Source organism: Fundulus heteroclitus, unplaced genomic scaffold (assembly GCF_011125445.2).
Source record: "Fundulus heteroclitus isolate FHET01 unplaced genomic scaffold, MU-UCD_Fhet_4.1 scaffold_254, whole genome shotgun sequence".
In the NCBI taxonomy this organism is placed as follows: Eukaryota; Metazoa; Chordata; class Actinopteri; order Cyprinodontiformes; family Fundulidae; genus Fundulus; species Fundulus heteroclitus.
In genome coordinates, this window is record NW_023396665.1 from 24,912 (window position 1) to 46,526 (window position 21,615).

Below are 21,615 nucleotides of genomic sequence, written 5' to 3' on the forward strand. Positions count from 1 at the left end.
TCTGGGTTCAATCCCCACACACTGCCACTCTGGGTCCCTGAGAAAGACCCATAACCCCAGATTGGTCCCTGGCACCACGCAGTTACCCCCTCCCCAGATGCCACTGCAGCGGCCTGCTCTTTGGGACGTTTTTCTGGACGCCTCTCCTCAGATACACAGACAAAACAAAAAAATGCAGAGATTGCCCTCTGATCATCACGCTTTGTGTAACGCTTGCATTTTTTCATTATTTATCTCGTCTCGATTAATGATGAAAAGTTGTTAATGGAATTTTAAAATAAAACAAATAGGTCTCATTGATGCTTTGTGGAAAATCAAATATGACATTAAGAACAATAAATGCCAACACACAGATTTGAATCTCTGTGTGGCTGACAATAAGAATATATAAAAAAAGAAAACAAATATTAAAAAAATCATAATTAACAAGATATACATATAGGAAGGTGGCTGTTTTATGGTAAATGGCTTCTACTCATATAGCACTTTAACTAGTCTTGGGACCTCCACAGCACTTCACACGTTAGTCATTCAGACCCTGACAGTGGTGCGTTATGTCAGTAGCTACAACTGCAGTCAGGCAGGCTGACCACCACCAGCAGATAATGCAGGGAATCAAACCGGCATCCTGCCCCTCTGCACCACCTTTGTCCCATATGTGAATATTTAGGTTTCAGCTTTGGTTTGTCGCATGGTTGTTGTACATTTGTATTCATGGTATTTGAAGGAGACACCGGTTCCTCCTCCCTCCCTCTAACCAGTGACTGATTCCACAGGTGTATCCCATCATGAGTGATGGGAGACAGGAAGAAAAGGGGCGGCCACACCTACAGTTTGAAGAGAGAGAAGGAGAGACGGACAGAGCGGGCTGTGAAGGGCCGGCCGATGAAATGGGATGGGGAGGAACCAGCAGAGGCATCATGAAGGAAGCACCGTCCTCCGGCATCACGATGAAAAGGATAGATCCAAACTGGGTAGAGGCAGAAATTAACCCCAGAACCGGGAGCAGAGAGGCCATAGTGGGGCCATGGTGGGGCGCACCTTCGCCGGGGTCTGTCGCTCATGCTGCTTTGCACATTGGCCGGATGGAGAGGAACCCATCAGAGTCAGGGACGAAGGCGGGATGGAGAAGAGGCTCAGGGGAGACGCTGGCCCCACCGGCTCAACCGCTGGATGGATAGCTGGGCGTGGACTGCAGAAGGGCGCAAAGAGGGAGCGGCTGATCCTCACTACCCTCTGACTGCTGAGAACACGGGTTGTTTTGGTGTTTTTTTTAAAACTATTTTTAACATGCGGTTTCACTTTTAGAGAAGGTTTTAGCTGTTATTATCTGTACAGTATTTTGGGTTTATTTTTATTGTAAAAAAATTGTTAAACATTTAGATCTTGTTCGTTTTCAATGCACTGCTCACCCCTGCAATGTCAAACCTTGGAGAACACCTGGATGAACCATGACAAAGGAAATGCTTAGTGCTAAGATTTTTAAACATTAAAGGAGCAATAAGCAAAATAATGTGAAGAACAAAAGATAATATTTCAGATGGACTATGCATGACATCACACTGCAGCTCTCCGTGTTGTTCTCCAGTCTATAAAGTTGTAAGTTACTTCTTCACTAGACATGTTCCTACGAAAGGTGATGCTGTTTTGCTGTGTTTTTGTCCTTTACAATTATGCGCATAGAAGGTGACGTGTGAGAAGGAAAAGACGGACTGGGTTTTGTTTTGGTCTACAGACCACCTAGTGGTGAAGTATTACTTATTTCTCCTTCAAGTTCACCATTATTTTTTTACAGCTGAAGAGGCAAAAGCTCTATTTTCATTGAATGTTCACACTACAGTATGTCATTACTGTAATCTATATGTCTTACCTTCTGCTAAACGTTGCTTCTGCAATAAGGCCATCCGCTCCATCCCCTCTTCTCCTATTAGTAAAAATAATAAAGAACAGTGTCACTCTGTGATCGCTCCGGAAGACATTCAAATGCCCATTAACAAATTAAAATTATATAAATCACTGGGTAAGTGACAGTGTAAATGCAGAATTTTCACCTTTTTACTTGAATGTTTGGAGTCTGGACAACTTCCACCAACAAGGTGTCATTAATCTGATCTCTAAACTGCAAAAAGATAAGCTTCTAATTGATAATTGGTGACCAAATACATTATTACAAAGTGACTAAAATTATTCCTAGCTGTATTGCTAGAAAACTTAAAACTACTCTTAAAGAAGTGATTGATCAAACTCAGTCCTGGTTTATACCTGGTAGACATATAACCAACAATGTCAGACTTATATTAGATTTTATGGATTACTAAGATTTAATAGAGCGAGGCGGTTTTATATTATTTTTAGACCCTTTAAAGCCTGTGACAGTATTGCACATTCATTTCAATTTGAAGCACTAAACATATTTGGATATGGTGAAGTCTTCATCAAAGTCCATTGGGGGAGTGGTGGCCTGATGGGTAGATCTTTGCACTTATGTCCCAGAGGCTCTAGGTTCAACTCCTACACACTGCCACTCTGAGTCCCTGAGCAAGACCCTTAACCCCAGATTGGTCCCTGGGCACCACACAGTGGCAGCCCACCGCTCCCCAAGAAGATGGGAAAAATGCAAAGCACCTATTACATTGTACATCGTTTATTCATTCATTATTATTATAAATGTTATACAAGAACTATAATGCATCCATAGAACTGCCACAAGCTTGTTCTAAAAGATTTTATTTGAAAAGAGGATGCCCAGTCTCCTCTTATTTATTTATCATGAACAACAAGAATAAATCTGCATCTAAAAAGTTCTAGGATCAAATAATAAAAAAAAAGGGTCCAGCCCTTTTTGGTTGACTTAACTTCAATACAGTGCACCTACCTCTATAGTGAAGAGAAGTCCCTATTAAAAAATGCATGACGTTTTACTTGCATATCAAATTTTGGATTTTCTTTAGATTACAAAGCATACTTTTTATTTTTTATATATATAGAAAACAGAACCCATCTATTTTGCTTCAGGGCTAAGTTAACTATTAATTTTTTTAGCCCCCAATTAGATGATAAAAATAATTACATATTCATCAAAAAAGGTAAAAAGCTCATTTAAATTCAATCATAGTAAATTTTGCCTTTTCAACTTATTGTTACCTATGTTTAGAAGAATTGAATGTTTAGACCCTTAGTGATATTTTCAGATAAAATGAAGTGTTCAAGTTGAAAATTAAAGAAAAATTAGCAGAATAGTGTAATATTTTAGTCAAACATTTTGCTGCACAAATTAACAAAAACTGCAAAGACATCCACAGAACAAATTTTTAGACCTTTAGTGATGATCAAGTCTAAAATATGTCCCTGTTTGTGAGTCGGCTGTTTAACATGTTGAGTTAAACCAAAGTTTCTAAGTGTGTCACACAGTTCTTTTGGACATTTGTCGTCAGGGTTGTCAACATGAAAGTTAAAAGTTTCCCACAATAATTAAACAGTCATAATCAACACATATCACAGATAGGATGTCACTAAGATCATTAAAAAAGTTTGATGTGGACTTTTTTAGAAAGTGCTTTCATCAAAGTTACCCAGCAAGTAAACTGAGGCGGAAGGTGAAATTTTAAATCTAAGGCACTTTGATAAGTCCTTACATATCTGGACCCTGAACCTCTGAACAGGTGTACATACCCATAGTGCCTGAATATAATTGTCAGGATTATTGCCTGCACACTGAGAACAGGTATTCGATTGTGCAAAACCTTTCCTGAATAATCTTTGACTTGTTTAATGTACTCTGTGAAGAAGTGTAATGCAATCCCATTACACTGTTGTAAGACACGTGAAACACAATCTTATTTTGCATGCACAAAAATGACAATAAAGTTTGTCTAAGTCTAGTCATTTTAAAACTTCTTCAAATATCTGAGACCCAGAGTTTTGTCCATAGCTGACTGATAAATCTTCTTCCCATTTCATAGTAGGAAAATATATTGAATCCAGTAGTTTAGACAGTGTCCTGTATTTAAATAGTTTGGTTGGGAGTGGGGGGTTCGATCCAGGACTCTGATATATTTATTGGAATCTGTAAACAATTTTAAATTAGTTTAAAGTTATCTCTTCATAGAAATTTAGAGATGGAGGAGTACAAAGTTGGTAGCACAGTTAATTGGCAGAGAGAGAGAGAGAGAGAGAGAGAGAGAGAGAGTCGGGTCTAAGCACCCACTGAGGGGTGGAAGAACAGATAGTTTACAGCCTCAGTTGTCAACAAAGATACACAGCTGAGTAATCACGTTCAGTCAGCACATAGTCTTGTAGTTTCAGGAAGGGAAGCGTTTCTTCACAGGGACATGATTAAGCTATCATGTGAGTAATATGAATATATCAGAAGCTTACATTACTACATCATAACAAGATAAATCAGTTAATGAAGTATAAACATTAATCTCAACAGAGAGAGAGAGAGAGAGGGGTGTTTGAGTGTTGGAGACTTTTAACAACATTAATCTAATTGTTTAATTAGTCTAATTAATTGTCAATTAATTGACTAATTGTTGCTGCTAGAGGTTCAATAAAAATGGTCAGGGTGAAAGCTGGCATCCTTGCCTAGTGCCTCTCTGGAGACAAAAGCTGGAAGGTGTTTGGTTATATATTGGATTACCCTTCATCACTGCTTTCTTTGCTTCCCAGAGGACAGACGCTGATGTCCCTGGTAGATCATTGTACTCCAAATAAGAAGCCCACTACTATATAAAATATTTGTTTAATTCTTCACCCTTTTCAATGCAGCCAACTATTGCTGAGTCATCAGAAAACATCTGAAGGTGACAGGGGTCAGTGCAATAGCTGAAATCTGAGGTGAAGAGGGTAAAGAAGAATGGAGACAGGACAGTCCTCTGAAGGGCCCCAGTGTTGCTGACCACCCAGTCAGACACAGTTCTGAAAAACCAAAATCACTCATGTATTGTTTGACTACATTTAATGACTGCCAACTGCGCTGAGTCCCTGATGTATTCATTTGATGAAGGTCTCTCTGACTGAAAGAGGCACCAGGCTATGGTGATGGGAATCATTTTGTAGAAAGCTGAGGATTCAGACTGGAGAAAGGAAGGAGGCTGTACCGTTGCAAACCATTCTCCCTGAAAGAACGCCCCAAAACCTATCAACACAAAATCAAACTGCAATAAGTCAGCTGAGTGCACAATATCGTTATAAAAGAAGGAGAGTCCAATTCAGTCCCTGAAGAGACGGGACCAGAAGGCCAGGTCAGAGCGACAGCCATCATCCTGGGTGACATGGTCAAGCAGAGACGGGACAGAGCTAGCTAAGTCTAGCAGGTCGAAGTTAAAGGAACGGCAAAATGTGGTAGATAAATTTTGGTTTTCCAGGAGATATAGAGTTTGGCATTTGGACAGAACTGGGCAAGAGAGAAAAGACGAAGAAATTTTAGGGATGTGAGTGGATTTGTGCTCAGGCAGGAATCAATGGTGACACCAAGGAATTTGATCTGCCTGGCTGAGCTTACAAACAGGGGGACCCTAACTCTCTGAAACAACTGCTAGAGCAAGGAGAGCCTTTAGAAAGACCGGTAAGGAGGAGATCAACAAAAGGGTGATCAAAATGAAGTTGAAGAAGAAAAGCCAATTCAGAAATAATAGCAAGAGTGGAAAAGTGATGGCAGATCAGTTTTTGGATCCTTTACGGTTCTTCAAGAGAGACAGGCGGCGAGGACAGACACCTTTGGATGAGCCCACTGCTGGACTGGCCATTGTGTATACAGGGACCTTGCCTGGGGGGCAGTAGTGATTTTGTTTTGTTTTTTCCTAGTTATGACGCTTGTTGGTACACAAAACTGTTAGATCAGCCCAATAATGACAATTAATTGAGGGCCGATGCCTCCTCCTCCCTACCGCTATAAATCAATGCAGGGAGAGAGGAGAACGAAGAACCACAGGTAGAGTGGCAAAAGAGGAAAATGAGTCCCCTGAAAAAAAATTGTTAAAAAGGACAGACCTTCAGGCAGATCTTGTCAAACGTGTTAAAACAACAGAGGTGTTTGTTGGTGGCTTTGGTGGAACGTCCGCTTCACCAGCAGCATCTGAAGCAGCTGCAGGTGCTGATGGAGGAGGTAGTTACGCTGTTTTCTGTGACCCATCATATTCTGTGACTCCAGGGACTCTGATCATATATAATAATAAGTTTAATTCAAAAAGGAATAATGGTAGAAGGACGTGGGGCCACTGCTTAATTTGCTTATAGGCTAATGATTGAAAAGATCTAATTAAACCTTGCAAACTAAAGCTTACATTATTTTACTGTCATAAAGTACATAGTTGGGCTTTTAAACCCAGCCAGGTTGGGTCAGATGTGACTAATATTTAGTCTAGTTCAACTATACTGTCAATCATGGACGGGACTGTAAGGATACATTTATTCACACCTAAAAACTGTCTTTGGCTGAGAAAGTTTGTGTGAAATCCAATTAAAAATTTGATTAATTACAATTTTAATACAAGATCACATGACACCCACAGCATTATGCTTAAAAAAGAATCTGAGACTTACTTGAGATGAAACGGTGGCGAAAACGATATAAAAGACCTGCAGAAATGATCAACAGAACCAGTAGAACCAGGAGAGCTGTGGCCCAGGATGGAAATGTTTCTGTGGAAAAACAAAGATAATTTGCTCTTTCTTTGACCTTTGGCCTTTATTTGTAGCTCTGACCTTTAACCTGATGCTCTGTACTGACCTGTGACATGTTTCAGAACCACTTTCCATCTGAGGATGTCCTCGTCCCTGTAGACGGTGCAGATGTAGGTCCCACTGTCTCTCTCTGTGGGGTAACTTAGGGTCAGACTCAGGTCTCCAGTTCTCAGCAGGTCTTCATTCAGCTTTGTGCGGCCGCGGTAAAGGCTGTCCTCTTTATTTTGGTCTTTGCTTGTGTTTGAATAAACATGAACCGTGTTGAATTCTGGTTCTGAACGAGTCCAATACACTAATGTCTTCTCAAGCAGTTTAGTTGATGTTCTACAGGGCAGGACGACAAACTCTGCTCCTCCAGTCAGCTTCACCTCCTCCTGATCACCTGAGAGGAGATCACAGACCAATAAGAACAGTGGAGCACGAACAGTTATGCTCATAATTCAGATCTGATTTATGACATCTTTACATTTCTGTGTCTATGTGCGGTGGATGCTCCTCCCATCACCACATCGTGTTAGTATTTATTTCTTTATATTATATTACAGTTTATATGGTTAAGTTAGTTATTTCATTTATACAGGTATTTTCTAATGGGTGGACACTTTAGTTGATGTCTGTCTGAATGTTTTATTTACATAATTTTTTTGTTTTAGGTGCTGTTGATACAAACCAGCTGGAGGAGGAAACCTGGAGCATACCATTTGTTTTTGAAAAACTGACGGGGGAGACTTGTTTCAAGTTGTTTTAATTATTTAATTTTGTCACTTAAATATTCACTTATTATTGTTTTCGCTAAGTAAGAGTTAGTTTTGCTTTATTTGTTTCATAGAATGCTTTAGTTAATTTTGTATTTATTTGTTCTTTTGTTGTCGTGCCTCCCTCATGTGGTAGATTTAGGTTACTCCATCCCTATTTAAGCAGCCTTTTGTTCTTTGTTGGGAGGTCAGTTTATGTTGAGTTAGAGTTCAGTTGACCTCAGTTAAATTGAGCCCAAATTTGTTATTTATTCTTTGATTTATTCATACATTAAATCTTTGTTTTACTATCTTTGGAAGAATTAAATTGAATTCTTTTCTACTTTGAACATTTTTTTCTCCTTGTTCGAGTCTGGTTCATTGACACTATGCATTAAAAACTTTTCATTTGCAGTCAACCAAAAGAGAAAATTCAGTTTAAACCTTTCATCAGTGGTTCATCGTACTATATTTACTTGATGCAAGCAGTTGCCCATACTGTCTAGTCAGAGCTATCTCTGGTTGGAGACCACTAAACGGCTAAAGAACCATAGAGAGAGTTTTATGTCTCAGCATAACTGTGTGGTATAGTTGCTGCACAGTTCAGGACAGGAAGGACCTAGCATGGGTGGTGAGGACAGCACAGGGGATTGTGGGATGCCGTCTGTAGGATCTATGCAGAACGAGTCCAAAGAAGGTCCAGACGCATCTCCACTGATCCCTCCCACCCCCCCCCCCCCCCCCGCCAACACACACACACACACACAGGCAATGCTCTGTTTGCCTCTCTCCCATCAGGTAAATGGTTCAAAAGCATCGAAGCCAAAAAAAACAACAATCGCCCACTGATGGGAGACGGTGGTCCCACATTTACATGTTAGATTATCCACTGATATTGCCGCTGTTTCTCAGCAGAGGGCATCTAACGTCATTGTGTCATGACCATCATATGTTACAATCACTTTACTGTTGTTCACTATTTGCATTCTCCTCTCTCAGGAATATCTAAATCAATCAATATCAATCAATCAATCAAATTTTATTGTCAATTACAATTTGCATTGTAATCGAAAAATCAGTTCCAGTACAACCGTCCATCACATAACAAACAAAACATTTTGGGGGGAACGATTGACTGAGGCCTTGCGTTGCCAAGGAACGCAGCCAGCCAGCTGCTGCTAAATAGCGCAGCCGTCAAGGCCGCATTCCTCCAAACAGCCCCGAACCCCGCCTACACGAAGGAAGTACAACAACATGAGGGGGGGAGGAAAAAAAAGAGACAGATGTTTGCCTATTTATGCTCTCACCTAACAATCCAGGAGTAGAGATAGGGAGGGAATCCAAATATGTTATTTGTTATGAACAAGCTGCACTGCCTTTCCTGTCAGCTTTTAAGTCTTTTGCTGGCTCCACATAAATCCAATTTTCCGAATTATTGGGCTTTTTCGCGCTTCACTTCCAGATTTTATCCCATCTCCCCTTGAGTTCAACCACCAAAGTCAGTCTGCGTTCCAACACAGGCAGCTTTTCGGCTTCGCTCCATTCACCTGCCAGGTTTGTCCGTTCACAGCCATGAACATGCAGCCGGCAGCCTGATCAAGGCCAAATGGCTCCAACATCCGCTGTATTTGCCGATACTTCAAAAATCCACAAAAAACAATAAGTAGAGATCCCAGTATCCTTAATCCAATGTGAAAATTTCAAACGTCCAGGAATGACAAGGTCGAAAGACACACCGTTTTCCTCCAGGAATTTAGGGTGTATCTCACAAAATAAGTCAAATCAGGACCGGACGGGTCCCCCTTTCGTTGCCTACCCGTCGAAAAAAACGTATCAATAGTATTGAGAGACCAGCTTACCAGATCCATGTTTTTCAGAGTTCGGTTGATATGAAGAAAGCGCTCAGAAGACAAGACATAGCAAAGCAAAGCAGGATGGAGGGGGGGTTAAAGCTGCACATGCACATTTTTGTTAATGTAGCCTCAGTCATTGCACAAAAGTACCTTATTGCCTCTATTTATTTGTAAGATGAGAATGTATTGATTCATAAAAGGAGTGATACCAAAGCCCTCAGAACTCTGATACAATTTTTATCATTTTTTTTCTTTTTTATCTTTGTGCACACTATAATGAAAGAAACTGTAACCCTTTGTTTTATGCCAGTTGCATGATGTGAGGTGGAGCGTCCAAAAATAAATTTCACCATGTTAGCACACAGTGACAATAAAGAATCTTTGACTTTGACTCATGTTGAACTAAAAGCTGGGCTCCCAAGGTTCCATAAATTTATTAAAGGCACACTATGCAACATTTTTCAGTTAATTAATGTGTTCCGTACCGTTTTGGATGATTAAATGAGTCATTTCAGGTTGAACTAAGGTTTTCTCGGCTGCCCTGGTGGTCTGTGGGGGAAATACCGTACTTGCAATTGCAGGAGCCCTCGGCCCGCACACACAGGCTCAGTAGTCTCGTGTGCATCGCGAGAGTCGGTCTTGCTTTACGGCGAGAACTGCTACACTCCCGCAGTGAAAGGCATGCTTGTTGCTAGCGCAGTGGCGATATTTGTGCAGTTATCATGGCGGAACCAGCGAGAAAACAGCGAAAGCCCATGTTGGAGCAGGCAAGAAAGAGGAAAAGGGCTCTGGACAGAGAGAGGAGTCGTACACGGGTGAACATCAGGCAAGCTTTTTCCGAATGGCGAGAGCTAAAAGAAAAAGAAAGCTGCAAGGCTGACGCGGACCTCGCGTTTCTGCTGATGTGATTGTAAGTAACATTGTAGGGTTTCCCTCTCTCTCTGTGCATGTTCATACTTTCACTGTGTTAAAGCTGGGCATACACTGTACAAGTTTTTCAGTCGTGGTACTTATATACATCTCAAACTGTGCGACGGAACCGCGGGGTTTAAAAGTTCACCGCTCATCTGTGTGCTGATCTGTGTTCTCAAACTGTACGGCGCGATGCTCGGACGCGGCTCGGGAGGCACCGGGCGTCAGGGGGAACGGAGGGGAGAGAGGAAAGATGAGATGCCCCAGCGGCCGCGCGGCATACGGAAACAGACGGCCAGCGCGTTGCGCGGACCGGAACGCTCGCCCTCCCCAACCCCCCCACCCCCCCAGCGAGCCGACGTCCGGGACCAGCGGGTCCCGGGACAGGCGGAGGTCGCATCGGGGACGCCCGCTCCCCTCACTCCACTGGCGGGGACGGAGAGAAGGGGAGGGCGCTCCCTCGTAGCTCTGCTTGAACAGCAGGATGGTGATTCGTTGCGTTCGCCTGTCTGCTAAGCTCAAAACAACCGCGCCTGGCTTGAAGGAGGAACCAGAACAGCTGAGCATCTTTACGACAGTGCACTTTTACTTTCACCCTCTGGGGGGAGCCTCGCTGGAAAATCAACCCCGGTTGCATAGTATACCTTTAAGTTCCAGACCAGACAATAATATATTAGAAGTCTACTGCAGCATCCCATGAGCTCACTTTTCTGCCCATGTCCCTCTGGTGACATGGGCAGAATCCTTTTTTTTTTAAAGATGTTAAGTCGTGGCCACGCATTAGTAACGCGTGTCCAAGAGATAGATAAGATAAATACTGCCTTCGGTTTAGCCTTTAGATATTCAGCGGACACGAGTGGATCCAGGGATGTGATGATTAACTGTACATCCTCCCTTTTCCCCAACAGTGGAAAAAATACTTTTTTGGAATTGTCTGGTATCAGCATAATTTATACTTAATGATACCAGATTGAGGCGGTGATTTCCCCCGACTGGTGCGCTGCACGGTGGGAAAAATGCATAAATAAATAGTGTAAAGGGCTCCTTTAGAGGGAACAGGATGAATGAGTCTGAGCTGAAGCCCCGCTGTTACAAGTTCCTTAAAATTACCCTTAAAAGTGCGCACCTAAATTACATACAACATACTGCGCACCTGAATTCAAGCGCAAGGCAGCGTGCCTGTTTATTAGAATGAAACTTATAAACAGAATGTCATGGTACCGACTCTTTTGACCCACATGCAGAATACACTGAGGAGGCAGAGATCCGAGTTTTTAACAAGTTTATTAAATATAAAGCTCAAGACGTGTTGTGAGTCCTCTGGACGTCTGGTAACAGCGGGAGGTGTGTTAAGGTTTATGCTCTGATTTATGTTTTTATTTCACAGATTTGTAAAAGGAAGTAATGAATTGGTTTTGTCACGTGGTGTGGTTAATAAAAAGCAGAGTTCAGGTGGGTCGGGTATGCCCCGCCCCTCCTCTCTCAGAGCACAAACGCAACCAAAGTGTGGAGTCTGTTTCTGATGCCGAAATCTATCTTCTGGATAACGGGTCTAGCTGCTGTGTGTAGGCTACACACAGCAGCTAGTAGCCACTTCTGCCAACAAGGTGGTAATCGCGGTGATATGATTGATTGGCCGGGGGAGTGATCGGCTGCTGCGGGCCACCAAAGCCTGAGAAGCTGTTGTTGCCTGCAGCAGGGGTGGAGGCTGCCAAGCGGAGTCGTGGGTTCTAGGTGGATTCTGGTGATCGGAGAGGATGCGGCGGCTGACAGATGGCAGCGTCCGAGGGGGGCGGGGCAGGGTCCGGTCACTCGTACGGCGGGGGCGGCAGGGAGGCTGTCAGCTGATCTGCGCTCTGTAGACCCCGAGACTTGCCAGGATGATCAGGGACTTTTTGAGGTTTTTTTCCTAAGCAGCTGAGCGGGCCGAGAGCTGGCCGGCTCAGCCAAAGAAATACGTTCTTCGGAGCGGGATCCGAGGCCGGTTCCACCTGGGAAACATAAATTAGGCGCTTTCCAAGGCGTAGAAAGACGCTGGCCTACTGAGTCCTACCACCTAAGGCTGACAATTTGGCGATGAGGTGTTGACAGCAACCTATTTAAGAACCGTCCCCGCTGACGACGGAACGCGGATCACCTGCAAGCGGCGCCTCACCTAGACCGCAGTCACCTACTGTCACCTGTGGAGAAGGGAGAGGGGGGAAAAAGGTAGCGCCCAGCCCAGGAACTCCCACAGCACCCTGACACAGAATAAGAGGCTTTTTAGGCTGGATCTGGTTAGCAGAACTGTGTTCTGATCCAGCGTGCAGCCATGACTGGTTCTGAATGAGCCGAATAAATCACTGCCGCTCTCCCTACTTCCCTTCCTGTGTGTGCGGTACCGAACGGTACCGGTGTTGCAGGGGCGGTTCTAGACAGGGGCCAACAGGGGCCTGTGCCCCTGTAGAACTGTTCCTGGCCCCTTATGGCCCCTGTATTAAAAACATGATATTAAATTTCTTACAATATTAAATGCTGACAAAGATACCGTGACTGACTGGTCATCTGGATCAGTTGTATTTTTTTGTTTATGTTTTTACCCAATAATAAAATAACAAAATAATTAAGAAAGAAATGTTAAAAAAAAAAAAAAAAATAAAATTAAGCTGTTTCACGTTAAGTTCCCGCTGTATTGATAAAAGATCAGGGGTCTGCAACCTGCAGTTCCAGAGCCACAATTGGCTCTTTGGCTTACTTAATATATTAAACGATGAAATGTTGACATGTTAAGTTTTTTTTCCCCCCCAATCTTTTGTTCTGTGCCCCTGTGAAAAAACACTGGCCCCACCCTGGCCCCCCTGCTAAATTTGGTCTAGAACCGCCACTGCGGTGTTGTGCGCAATTCTGTTCCCCCATGGAAATCTGTTTCCCCTGTGTCGGTCTTTAAACATTTTCTAAACAGTAAAAAATCACGTGATGCACATTTGCATTATTGATTGAAGGACTAGCAAGTCCGCTGGGTTAACTCGCCACTTCTTCTAAAAATCAGCGTAGGAAGAGTCTGCTTTATTACTTTGTGGTGTGTATTTTATAAATTTGGAAACAGCTACCGATTAAAGTAAATTTTAAAACCTTGACTTGAGTTTTTTTTTTTTTAATTTTTGGTTTTAACCGAGAAATCTATCGGACGTCACGTGACAGTGTTCAGCCCAGCCTCCCTCGCTGCAATGCGCGCTCCCGACATAGGGGAAACAGATTTCCATGGGGGAACAGAATTGCGCACAACACCGGCTTACTGTCACCACTGGTTAAGACCAAAATTATTTATAACTCTGATCGCACTTCCTGCTGCTCTGTTAACATGAACTGCAGCAGGAATAATTATTGATGGCCACAAGCTGCGAAACAAGCTTAAACAGCTGTGCAGAAAGCGGAGCTTAGAGCCCTGTTACACGTGAGCAGGTGAAGTCAGTGAAATGCGCGTGTCACACAGTCAAAGCCTGTAAGACCAGAGCTTTGCTTATTACCACTCTGTGTTTAATTGCAAGAGGTCGCAGGATATCATTATAGTTCATTCCAAGGTTGAAATAAAATTAAATCAAGTCTATGTTCTCTATATTCCGTGAATGTATGCTACACCATCATAACGGAGTTCTCTCATAAATAACTTGTGGCCACAACTTATTATCTTCAAAAAATAAAATAAAAAATCTGTCACCAGAGGGGCTCCGTAATTTACAGCACAGAACTTTAAAATCTGATGTTAGTTGTTTATCTAACCTTTGACCTTCAGATGAATGGTGGTCATGATGATCTCTTCTCTTCCATCAAAGAAGCTACAGGTGTAATATCCCTTGTCAGATATCTGAGGTTTCTTCAGAGTAAGCCTGAAGTCTCTGGTCTCCAGAGCATCCGGTTCCATTGAGGTCCGTCCTCTAAAATGCTGGTTTTGATCTTTCAGATCATCCTGTTCTCCTCTTCGTAGGTGGACAGAGTTGGGAATGAAATCACCACTAGTCCATATAAGTAAGGGCTCTTCAGGGACTTGTCTAGAGTAACTGCAGGGCAGGAAGACAGACTCCATTCCATCAATAGCCTCCACCACTCCAGCTCGGGCATGCTGGGAAACTGAGGAGACAAAAAAAGCTTTCAGTTAGTGTGCTGAAAATATATACAGTGGACAATCTGCCTTATATTAACTGACCACCAAAGACTTCAGCTCCCACCTTACAAAGACTAAATCTGTTTAAAAAGTCAGTTTTACTAAACTCAAAGATCTGATAGTATTGAGCACCATTTATGTAACATGTGAAACTAAAACTGGTCTGTTAAAAGTCAGTTAAATAAGGGTAAACATTGAGGATCGAAGCAGAGATAGCAAAGATGATAAAATCTTGCCACATATCAGGCTCGACAAGCATATGGTTGAAGATTTATGTAAAAAATAATGAACAACATGTACTAAAACAAAGGAGGACATGTTATTTCTGCTTTTCCACCTCATCCATTGTTTATACCTACTTAGGGGCCAAAGCCTTTCTCCAGTCTCCTTTTTCCAGTGGTCAATAGGACAATCCACCATCTCATTAAACCCACCTGTTGGAGCTATTTATTCTTGATTTCTTTATTCATTTGAATTTTTGTTAGTTAATTCTTAAATGTATATTTTTTGTATTATTTACAGTATTTATTTGCAGGTTAATGATTGTTGATTTTATTTAATTTTTTGTCTTATTATTTTTCTTATTCATTCTTTGAGTTAGACAGGAAGTTATGTGGGTCAGTCCATTTTTTTATAAAATTATGGACTTGCTGGTCCCTTACCTGGTAAGGGACCAGCAAGGCATTTGGGTTTGGGGCCTATGGTTTTTACCAGAGCAAGAGAGCAGAGTATGATGGACAGAATGAGAACAAAGGAAAGTTTGAAGTCTGTAATTGTGGCTGAAAAGAAAAAAAAAAAAAACCTTCCTGAACAATCAACAAATTTGGACATTACAGCTTCTTTTGCCTGCGTACAGAAACTGGACCCCAGTGCCTCTTAGTGTTTTGAGGAACTTTTACTGGAAGTTTGGTTCGACAAACAATCGCCACTACACCACCCTTAATTGAGAAGTCAAGTGTGTCCCACCTCCTGGCACTGGAACTTAAACTGGTGAAATGTTGGTTAATTTAATGCCACCAGTGACCCGCTGTGCAATCCATGTGCCATTTGATCAATCCATGCTCCACAAGTTCTCCTCCACCTCCAGTGGACTCCCTTGAAGTTCCTGTTCCAGAGTTTTTCAAGAAGTGTGTTCAGTTGGGCTCTCCCTTTGTCTAGAGTTGTTGTTACGCAGTTGTTTGAGGAGGTTTTTATGGCAGCATTAAAGCATAATAGAAATACCTTTATTGTCCCACAATGGGGAATGTCAGGCATTAAGTAGCAAAAACATGTAGACAGCATACACCAGACCTAAAAACTAGATTAAACAATATGAATGAAAAGGCTAATATAAAGTTAAATTGTAAAGCAAAATATTTGGCGGGACTAATTTATAACAAAATACTGTATATCAAAATAGTTGTCATTGTGTGGCTGAAAACTAAAGACATCCACATTTTAATAAAATGTCAAATCCTTGTACTCATTTTATTAGTACATTTATTTTGAATTGTGTAGAATCTGCTGACCCTGACATCAATGAATGGTTGTGTCCATTCCGGGCACTCAAAGGTCAAGCATAAGCATAGCACTGTGATAAATCAGCACTGATGTCAGGCTGAACACTGACTGAAGTAAACATTCATACTAGCAGAGGTAACCACAGCAGCTACAGAGCACAATGACCAGAACCAAGCAGAGTTTCTTCTGCCTGCAACCCAAGTTTCTTCAGTTTGGCTCCATTTTACTGCTAAGTTCTGTTCCTTGTGCTACCGTAGCTAACCCACTAGCTGAATGTTGACTCCTGTGTTGACTTCAGAGCTGATGTTCAGCGCCAACAGAAATTAATACCGCTGCTTCCTGCTCGCTCTCGTTTGCTCTGTTGTCACTTCTTGTATTTGTTTGGAAATAAGTCTGAATAACCTCACCACACTCCCCGTAACAAATGTGAGAGCTGAGCAGCACCTCAGCCAATGGCCAAGTACTGAACCTGATCATAAACATCATGAATGTGTCTGTCTTCAGGTGGCAGCATCTGTACTATGGCTTGAATCCTTTGCTCATCAGGCCATAGCCTGTCAGCATTGAGCATATGACCAATAAAATTGGCTTTGTTGATTCGCTGTCAAGGCAAGGCAAGGCAAGGCAAATTTATTTATATAGCACAATTCAGTACAGGGGCAATGCAAAGTGCTTTACATGATTAAAATATAGCAAATTAAAACAGAATAAAAGCAAGTAGGAATGTAGATAGAAATTAGAACAAAGAAGTGGTGATTCAGTTAACTAGAACAGTTGAAGGCAATCCTAAACAAATGTTTTTAATCTTGATTTAAAGGAACTCAGGCTTTCCGTACCTTTACAATTTTCTGGAAGTTTGTTCCAGATAAGCGGAGCATAGGAACTAAATATTGCTTCTCCATGTCTGGTTCTGGTTGTGGTTTTGCAGAGTAGGCTGGAGCCAGAAGACCTGAGTGGTCTGGAGGGTTGATGCCCTGATAACAAGTCTGTGATGGATTTAGGTGCTAATTCAGGGATTTATAGACTAACAGAAGTATTTTAAAGTCTATTCTCTGAGATACAGGGAGCCATGGAAGGACTTTAGAACTGGGGTGATGTGCTCTACTTTCTTAGTATTAGTGAGGACGCGGGCAGCAGCGTTCTGGATCAGCTGCAGCTGTCTGACCCACTTTTTAGGTCCATTTTCTTCTGCTCTTTGTAGCAGCTGTACTGTTCATATATCGAGTTGTTCAAGAAAGTCACCTCAAACCAGCAGATCTTCTATGATGGCAACCACACCATTGTGTAAAACCTTTGAACCCCATGTTTGATTTTGTGCAGGCATGTCTTGATGACATCAAAAGCTGGATGACTTTAAATGTCCTGCATTTAAATTCTGACAAGACAGAAGTTGTAATCTTTGGGCCAGAGTCCTCAAAAAATAAACTTCTTAATCAATCATTTAATCTGGATGGCATTAACTTGGCCTCTGGTAATAAAGTAAAAAATCTTGGTGTTATTTCTGACCAAGACATGTCATTTAAATCCAATATTAAACAGGTTTCCAGAGTTTCCTTTTTTCACCTCCGGAATATCGCCAAAATTAGAAACATTCTGTCCAGGAGTGATGCTGAAAAACTGGTCCATGCATTTGTTACTTCAAGGCTGGACTATTGTAATTCTTTACTATCAGGAAGTCCACAAAATGCAGTTCAAAGCCTTCAGCTGATTCAAAATGCTGCGGCAAGAGTTCTGATGAAAATCAACAAGAGGGATCATATGTCTCCAATTTTAGCTTCCCTTCATTGGCTTCCTGTTAAATCAAGAATAGAATTTAAAATTCTCCTTCTAACGTAAAAGCCCTTAATAATCAAGCTCCATCATATATCAGAGCTCTGATTACCCCGTATGTTCCTAACAGAGCACTTCGCTCTCAGACTGCAGGTCTGCTGGTGGTTCCTAGAGTCTCTAAAAGTAGAATGGGAGGCAGATCCTTTAGCTATCAGGCTCCTCTCCTGTGGAACCAACTCCCAGTTTTGCTCCGTGAGGCAGACACCCTGTCTACTTTTAAGACTAGGCTTAAAACTTTCCTTTTTAACTAAACTTATAGTTAGAGTGGCTCATGTTACCCTGAGCTACCTCTATAGTTATGCTGGTATAGGCTTAGGCTACTGGAGGACATCAGGATCTAATTTTCTCACTCTATAGAGTTCTACTGTTCTTCAATTATGCATTATGTGTTGTCATTTCTGCTTTAACTTTCTGTTCTCTCTCTTTTATCTTCATAGTAGGTACACCTGGTCTGGCGTTCTGTTAACTGTGACATCATCCAGAGAAGACGGCTCACCCGCTACTACCATCTAATGTAGAACAGATTACTAGATCAATGTGTGCTTCTGTGCTTTTTTGTCTGTCTTGTTGTGTCTCTGCTCTGTCTTCTGTAACCCCCAGTCGGTCGAGGCAGATGACCATTCATACTGAGCCCGGTTCTGCCAAAGGTTTTCCTTCCCGTTAATGGGGAGTTTTTCTTCCCACTGTCGCTTCATGCTTGCTCAGTATGAGGGATTGCAGCAAAGCCATGTACAATGCAGATGACTCCTCCTGTGGCTCTACGCTTCCCCAGGAGTGAATGCTGCTTGTCGGGACTTTGATGCAATCAACTGGTTTCCTTATATAGGACATTTTTGACCAATCTGTATAATCTGACCCAATTTGTATAATATGATTGAACTTGACTTTGTAAAGTGCCTTGAGATGACATGTTTAATGAATTGGCGCTCTATTAATAAAATTTAATCGAATTGAATTGAATCCCTCAGTCATCCGGGCCACTGCTCTCTGAAACACCTTGCTGGCAAATGAGATGCCAAAAGGAAGGTGCTTGAAGCGATACCTGGCTGTAGGTATATTCTAGAGCTTTCTCGGTCCAGCTTTATTGACAAAATCCATGGTTTGCATCCAACACAGAAAAAAAAACATGCTAGACTTTTGTGCCCACTGAGTAAGTTCTGACTCCTTTGTGATAATCGCTGTTGCTCCATCGTTTAAAGCTGCTGAATGACTCTGTTCCTGTGATCATTTGAGATCCTTCTTGGTGCATAAATCTCAGTTTTCACATCCAAGTCCGACTTTATGTTGTGTTAGCCTGGCAAGCATCCAAGTCCTGTAAATAGCTGTTCATATTGTTTTGCTATGACCTCAGATTTCTTCATAGTGTAGAAACTTTTCACCATTTTGATTTTGTGCATGTTTCTCTTCCAAGAATGGCTGGAGCATCCTCCTTTATTCTTTTAAAGTCAAACTTGTATTTTCTACCCTTATAGTGACATGTTAGCGATTTATTTCTTCATCTTGTGGCTTGAATAAACCATTACCTTGTAATTGGAGGCTTTCAGCTTTACTCTATTTTCAAGGTCTGCGTTGTTTTGGCTGAGATTACGTTACATTCAGTTACTGTGTATATTTGAGCCTCAACTTATTATTATTAGTTCCTTAGTCCATATCTCCTTGTCACTCTGTGCTTTTCCGAATGCATCAACTTCCTTTACATTGATAGTTCCAATAAAAAATGTCTTCCTCACATTCTTTACTTTGTTCTACTGGATCCATCTTTAGAGTTTTCTTTTGGCTGCTTGTCCTGCACATCTTTGGAAAAATTATTTTTCTTTCCACACTTGTATGATTGACCATAGTCTAGGCACTTTTTCATCTCCTGTCACAGTAATTTTTCTTCCCAGTGACAATTTTTTTGTGTACCACCATTTTAAATTAGCTCTTGACGTGCTAAGATTCTGTGCCTTGGCTTCTGCATGCATGACGTTCATTTGCGTGGAGGTCAGTTCACTGGCATCAGAGACAGATCTTGGTCAGTATGAAATCAGCTTCTGTAAGGAATCTGGCTCTTATTTCATTATCACATATTCCACAGATCCACAGATTCTGTCATGTATCACTGGATCACATGTCTCCAAACTCACACATCCTTTTCCCTTGTTTTTTCACATAGGCATCTATTGTTTCTGATGGTGCACATGTGAAGAAAATGTCTCTGATGTATAGGAAATTTATCCTGGGATCACAAAAAATCTTGGAATTTTTGCTTCAGTGGATTTTAGCTTTTATCTTTTTTATCGTTTCATCATGCAAAAATGTCCTGCATTGCACTTTGGATTTTTCTGTCACAACATTGTCTATGGCACAGGTGTCAAAGTCCAGTCCTCAAAGGCCGGTGTCCTGCAACTTTTAGATGTGTCCCTGGTCCGACACGCCTGAGTCAAATAATCCGGTAATTATCAGGACTCTGGAGAACCTGACTGCAGACTGAGGAGCTGATTGTTCCATTAGATTCAGGCGTGATGGACCAGAGAACCTCTAAAAGTTTCAGGACACCGGCCCTCCAGGACTGGAGCTGGACACCCCTGGTCTATAGCATATAAGTCATATCACTGAAACCATGTTTTCTAGTTGTCCACCAGATTCCCTTACAGCATAGGTTTGAATCTCACCATGTCTCTCCAGTTTGTACTTCTGATACCATGTAATATATGTTATATATTTAATTAACTTATTTAAGGACCTTGTTTCAGTGCAACAGCCAACTATACTTTAATATTATGTCCTTCGACCCAAGAAGTGTACCACAGCTTTTTACAATAAAAGGACATCAGTACCTCCCATATATAGATCACCTTCCAATCAACACCTTAGACAGAGACATGCACAGAAAGACAGATTGCCCACCTGCAATCAATCCTTTCTTTCTTTTTTTTTACAGTGTATAGCGTGCGGCCTAAGGTAGCATTACTGGATTTAAAGCCTGTTTTAACCAGTGACCCACATTTTTTGTAATTTTTTGCCGATCTCTCTTAAGAGCAGTTTCACTTGCCCACCCTACTCAGATTATCTTCTCCTGTTTTGTGGCCTGCCATGTCTAGAAGGCCTGGAGAAGGGAAAAGTCTCCTGGGCGTTGCTTTTAGCCGCAGGCTCCCCCCCCCCCCCCCCCCCCATTTTCTTGTTTGCAACAGTGCCACGTAAAAGAAATATGCAGGAAATGTGAAACATAGAAAAAAAGAATACATCATAGATTAAATATGAATAAAAGAAAATAAATACAAATAATGTTTCTATAACTGTACATGCAAAATTGTCCATGGATATTGTTAAGGAGTAATCCCCAGATAAATATCTGGATAAAATAGAACAGTTTCCCTCTCTGTCTGCTTAACTGTGTTTAGTGAGGCAGAAGCAGAGAGGTGGAGCCGCTTAGCTTGTTACGTTGGGCCTCTCAATAGAGGAAGCTTTCCCTGTAGTCCAAGTTCAGTATAGCAACCATAAATGCCTCCGACATCAGAACCAAACCATGAACCTAGAAAAACCAGAGAGTAGACCTGCGGGAAGGACTGGTGAGCGATGAGTAACTGGAACCAAAACCTGACATGTTGATCCAGAAAATGACATAAATCAAATGAGGTCGATTGGATAAAAAGCAGAAATGGTCCCACAGGTGAAAACCTGCTGCTCTGAACCTCCAGAACCTCTCCTGTGGTTGAGCTGAGCAGCTTCCAGAGAGGAAGCAGAAAGAAATACAGAGAACTGAAGTGAAAATGAGAGCAGAGAGTTGATCTTACCGTGCAGGAGGAACCCAAACAGCAGCAGGATCTTCATATTTCCATCAGAGAGCAACCAGAACCACCTTTAGAGAACATTTCAAATCCTGGAGGAGCTAAGGCTCCCAGCAGATAATCCTCTTCTGAACACTTCACTGTCTCTTTACTTCCTAAAACAGTAGCTCTAACAGACACACCAGAGC

The 21,615-nt window shown here is 41.9% G+C and overlaps 1 protein-coding gene across 1 annotated transcript; it reads right to left on the reverse strand.

Moving 5' to 3' along the window:
- Positions 1 to 1,798: 1,798 nt before the first annotated feature.
- LOC118559260 (myelin-oligodendrocyte glycoprotein-like) lies at positions 1,799 to 21,494 on the reverse strand. The gene is made up of 5 exons (XM_036129945.1): positions 21,434 to 21,494; positions 13,946 to 14,293; positions 6,734 to 7,069; positions 6,547 to 6,645; positions 1,799 to 1,924 (listed from the first exon to the last, which is right to left on the reverse strand). Exons 1-5 carry the CDS (start codon positions 21,468 to 21,470, stop codon positions 1,848 to 1,850), a joined length of 897 nt encoding a protein of 298 aa, XP_035985838.1. The 5' UTR covers positions 21,471 to 21,494; the 3' UTR covers positions 1,799 to 1,847.
- Positions 21,495 to 21,615: the final 121 nt, after the last annotated feature.

Coding starts and splice junctions, on each gene's coding strand:
- LOC118559260 (XM_036129945.1), bottom strand. CDS start 21,470: ATGAAGATCCTGCTGCTGTTTGGGTTCCTCCTGCACG. Junction 14,294..21,433: donor GTTTGGGTTCCTCCTGCACG/GTAAGATCAACT, acceptor TTGTCTCCTCAG/TTTCCCAGCATGCCCGAGCT. Junction 7,070..13,945: donor CATTCATCTGAAGGTCAAAG/GTTAGATAAACA, acceptor ATCTCCTCTCAG/GTGATCAGGAGGAGGTGAAG.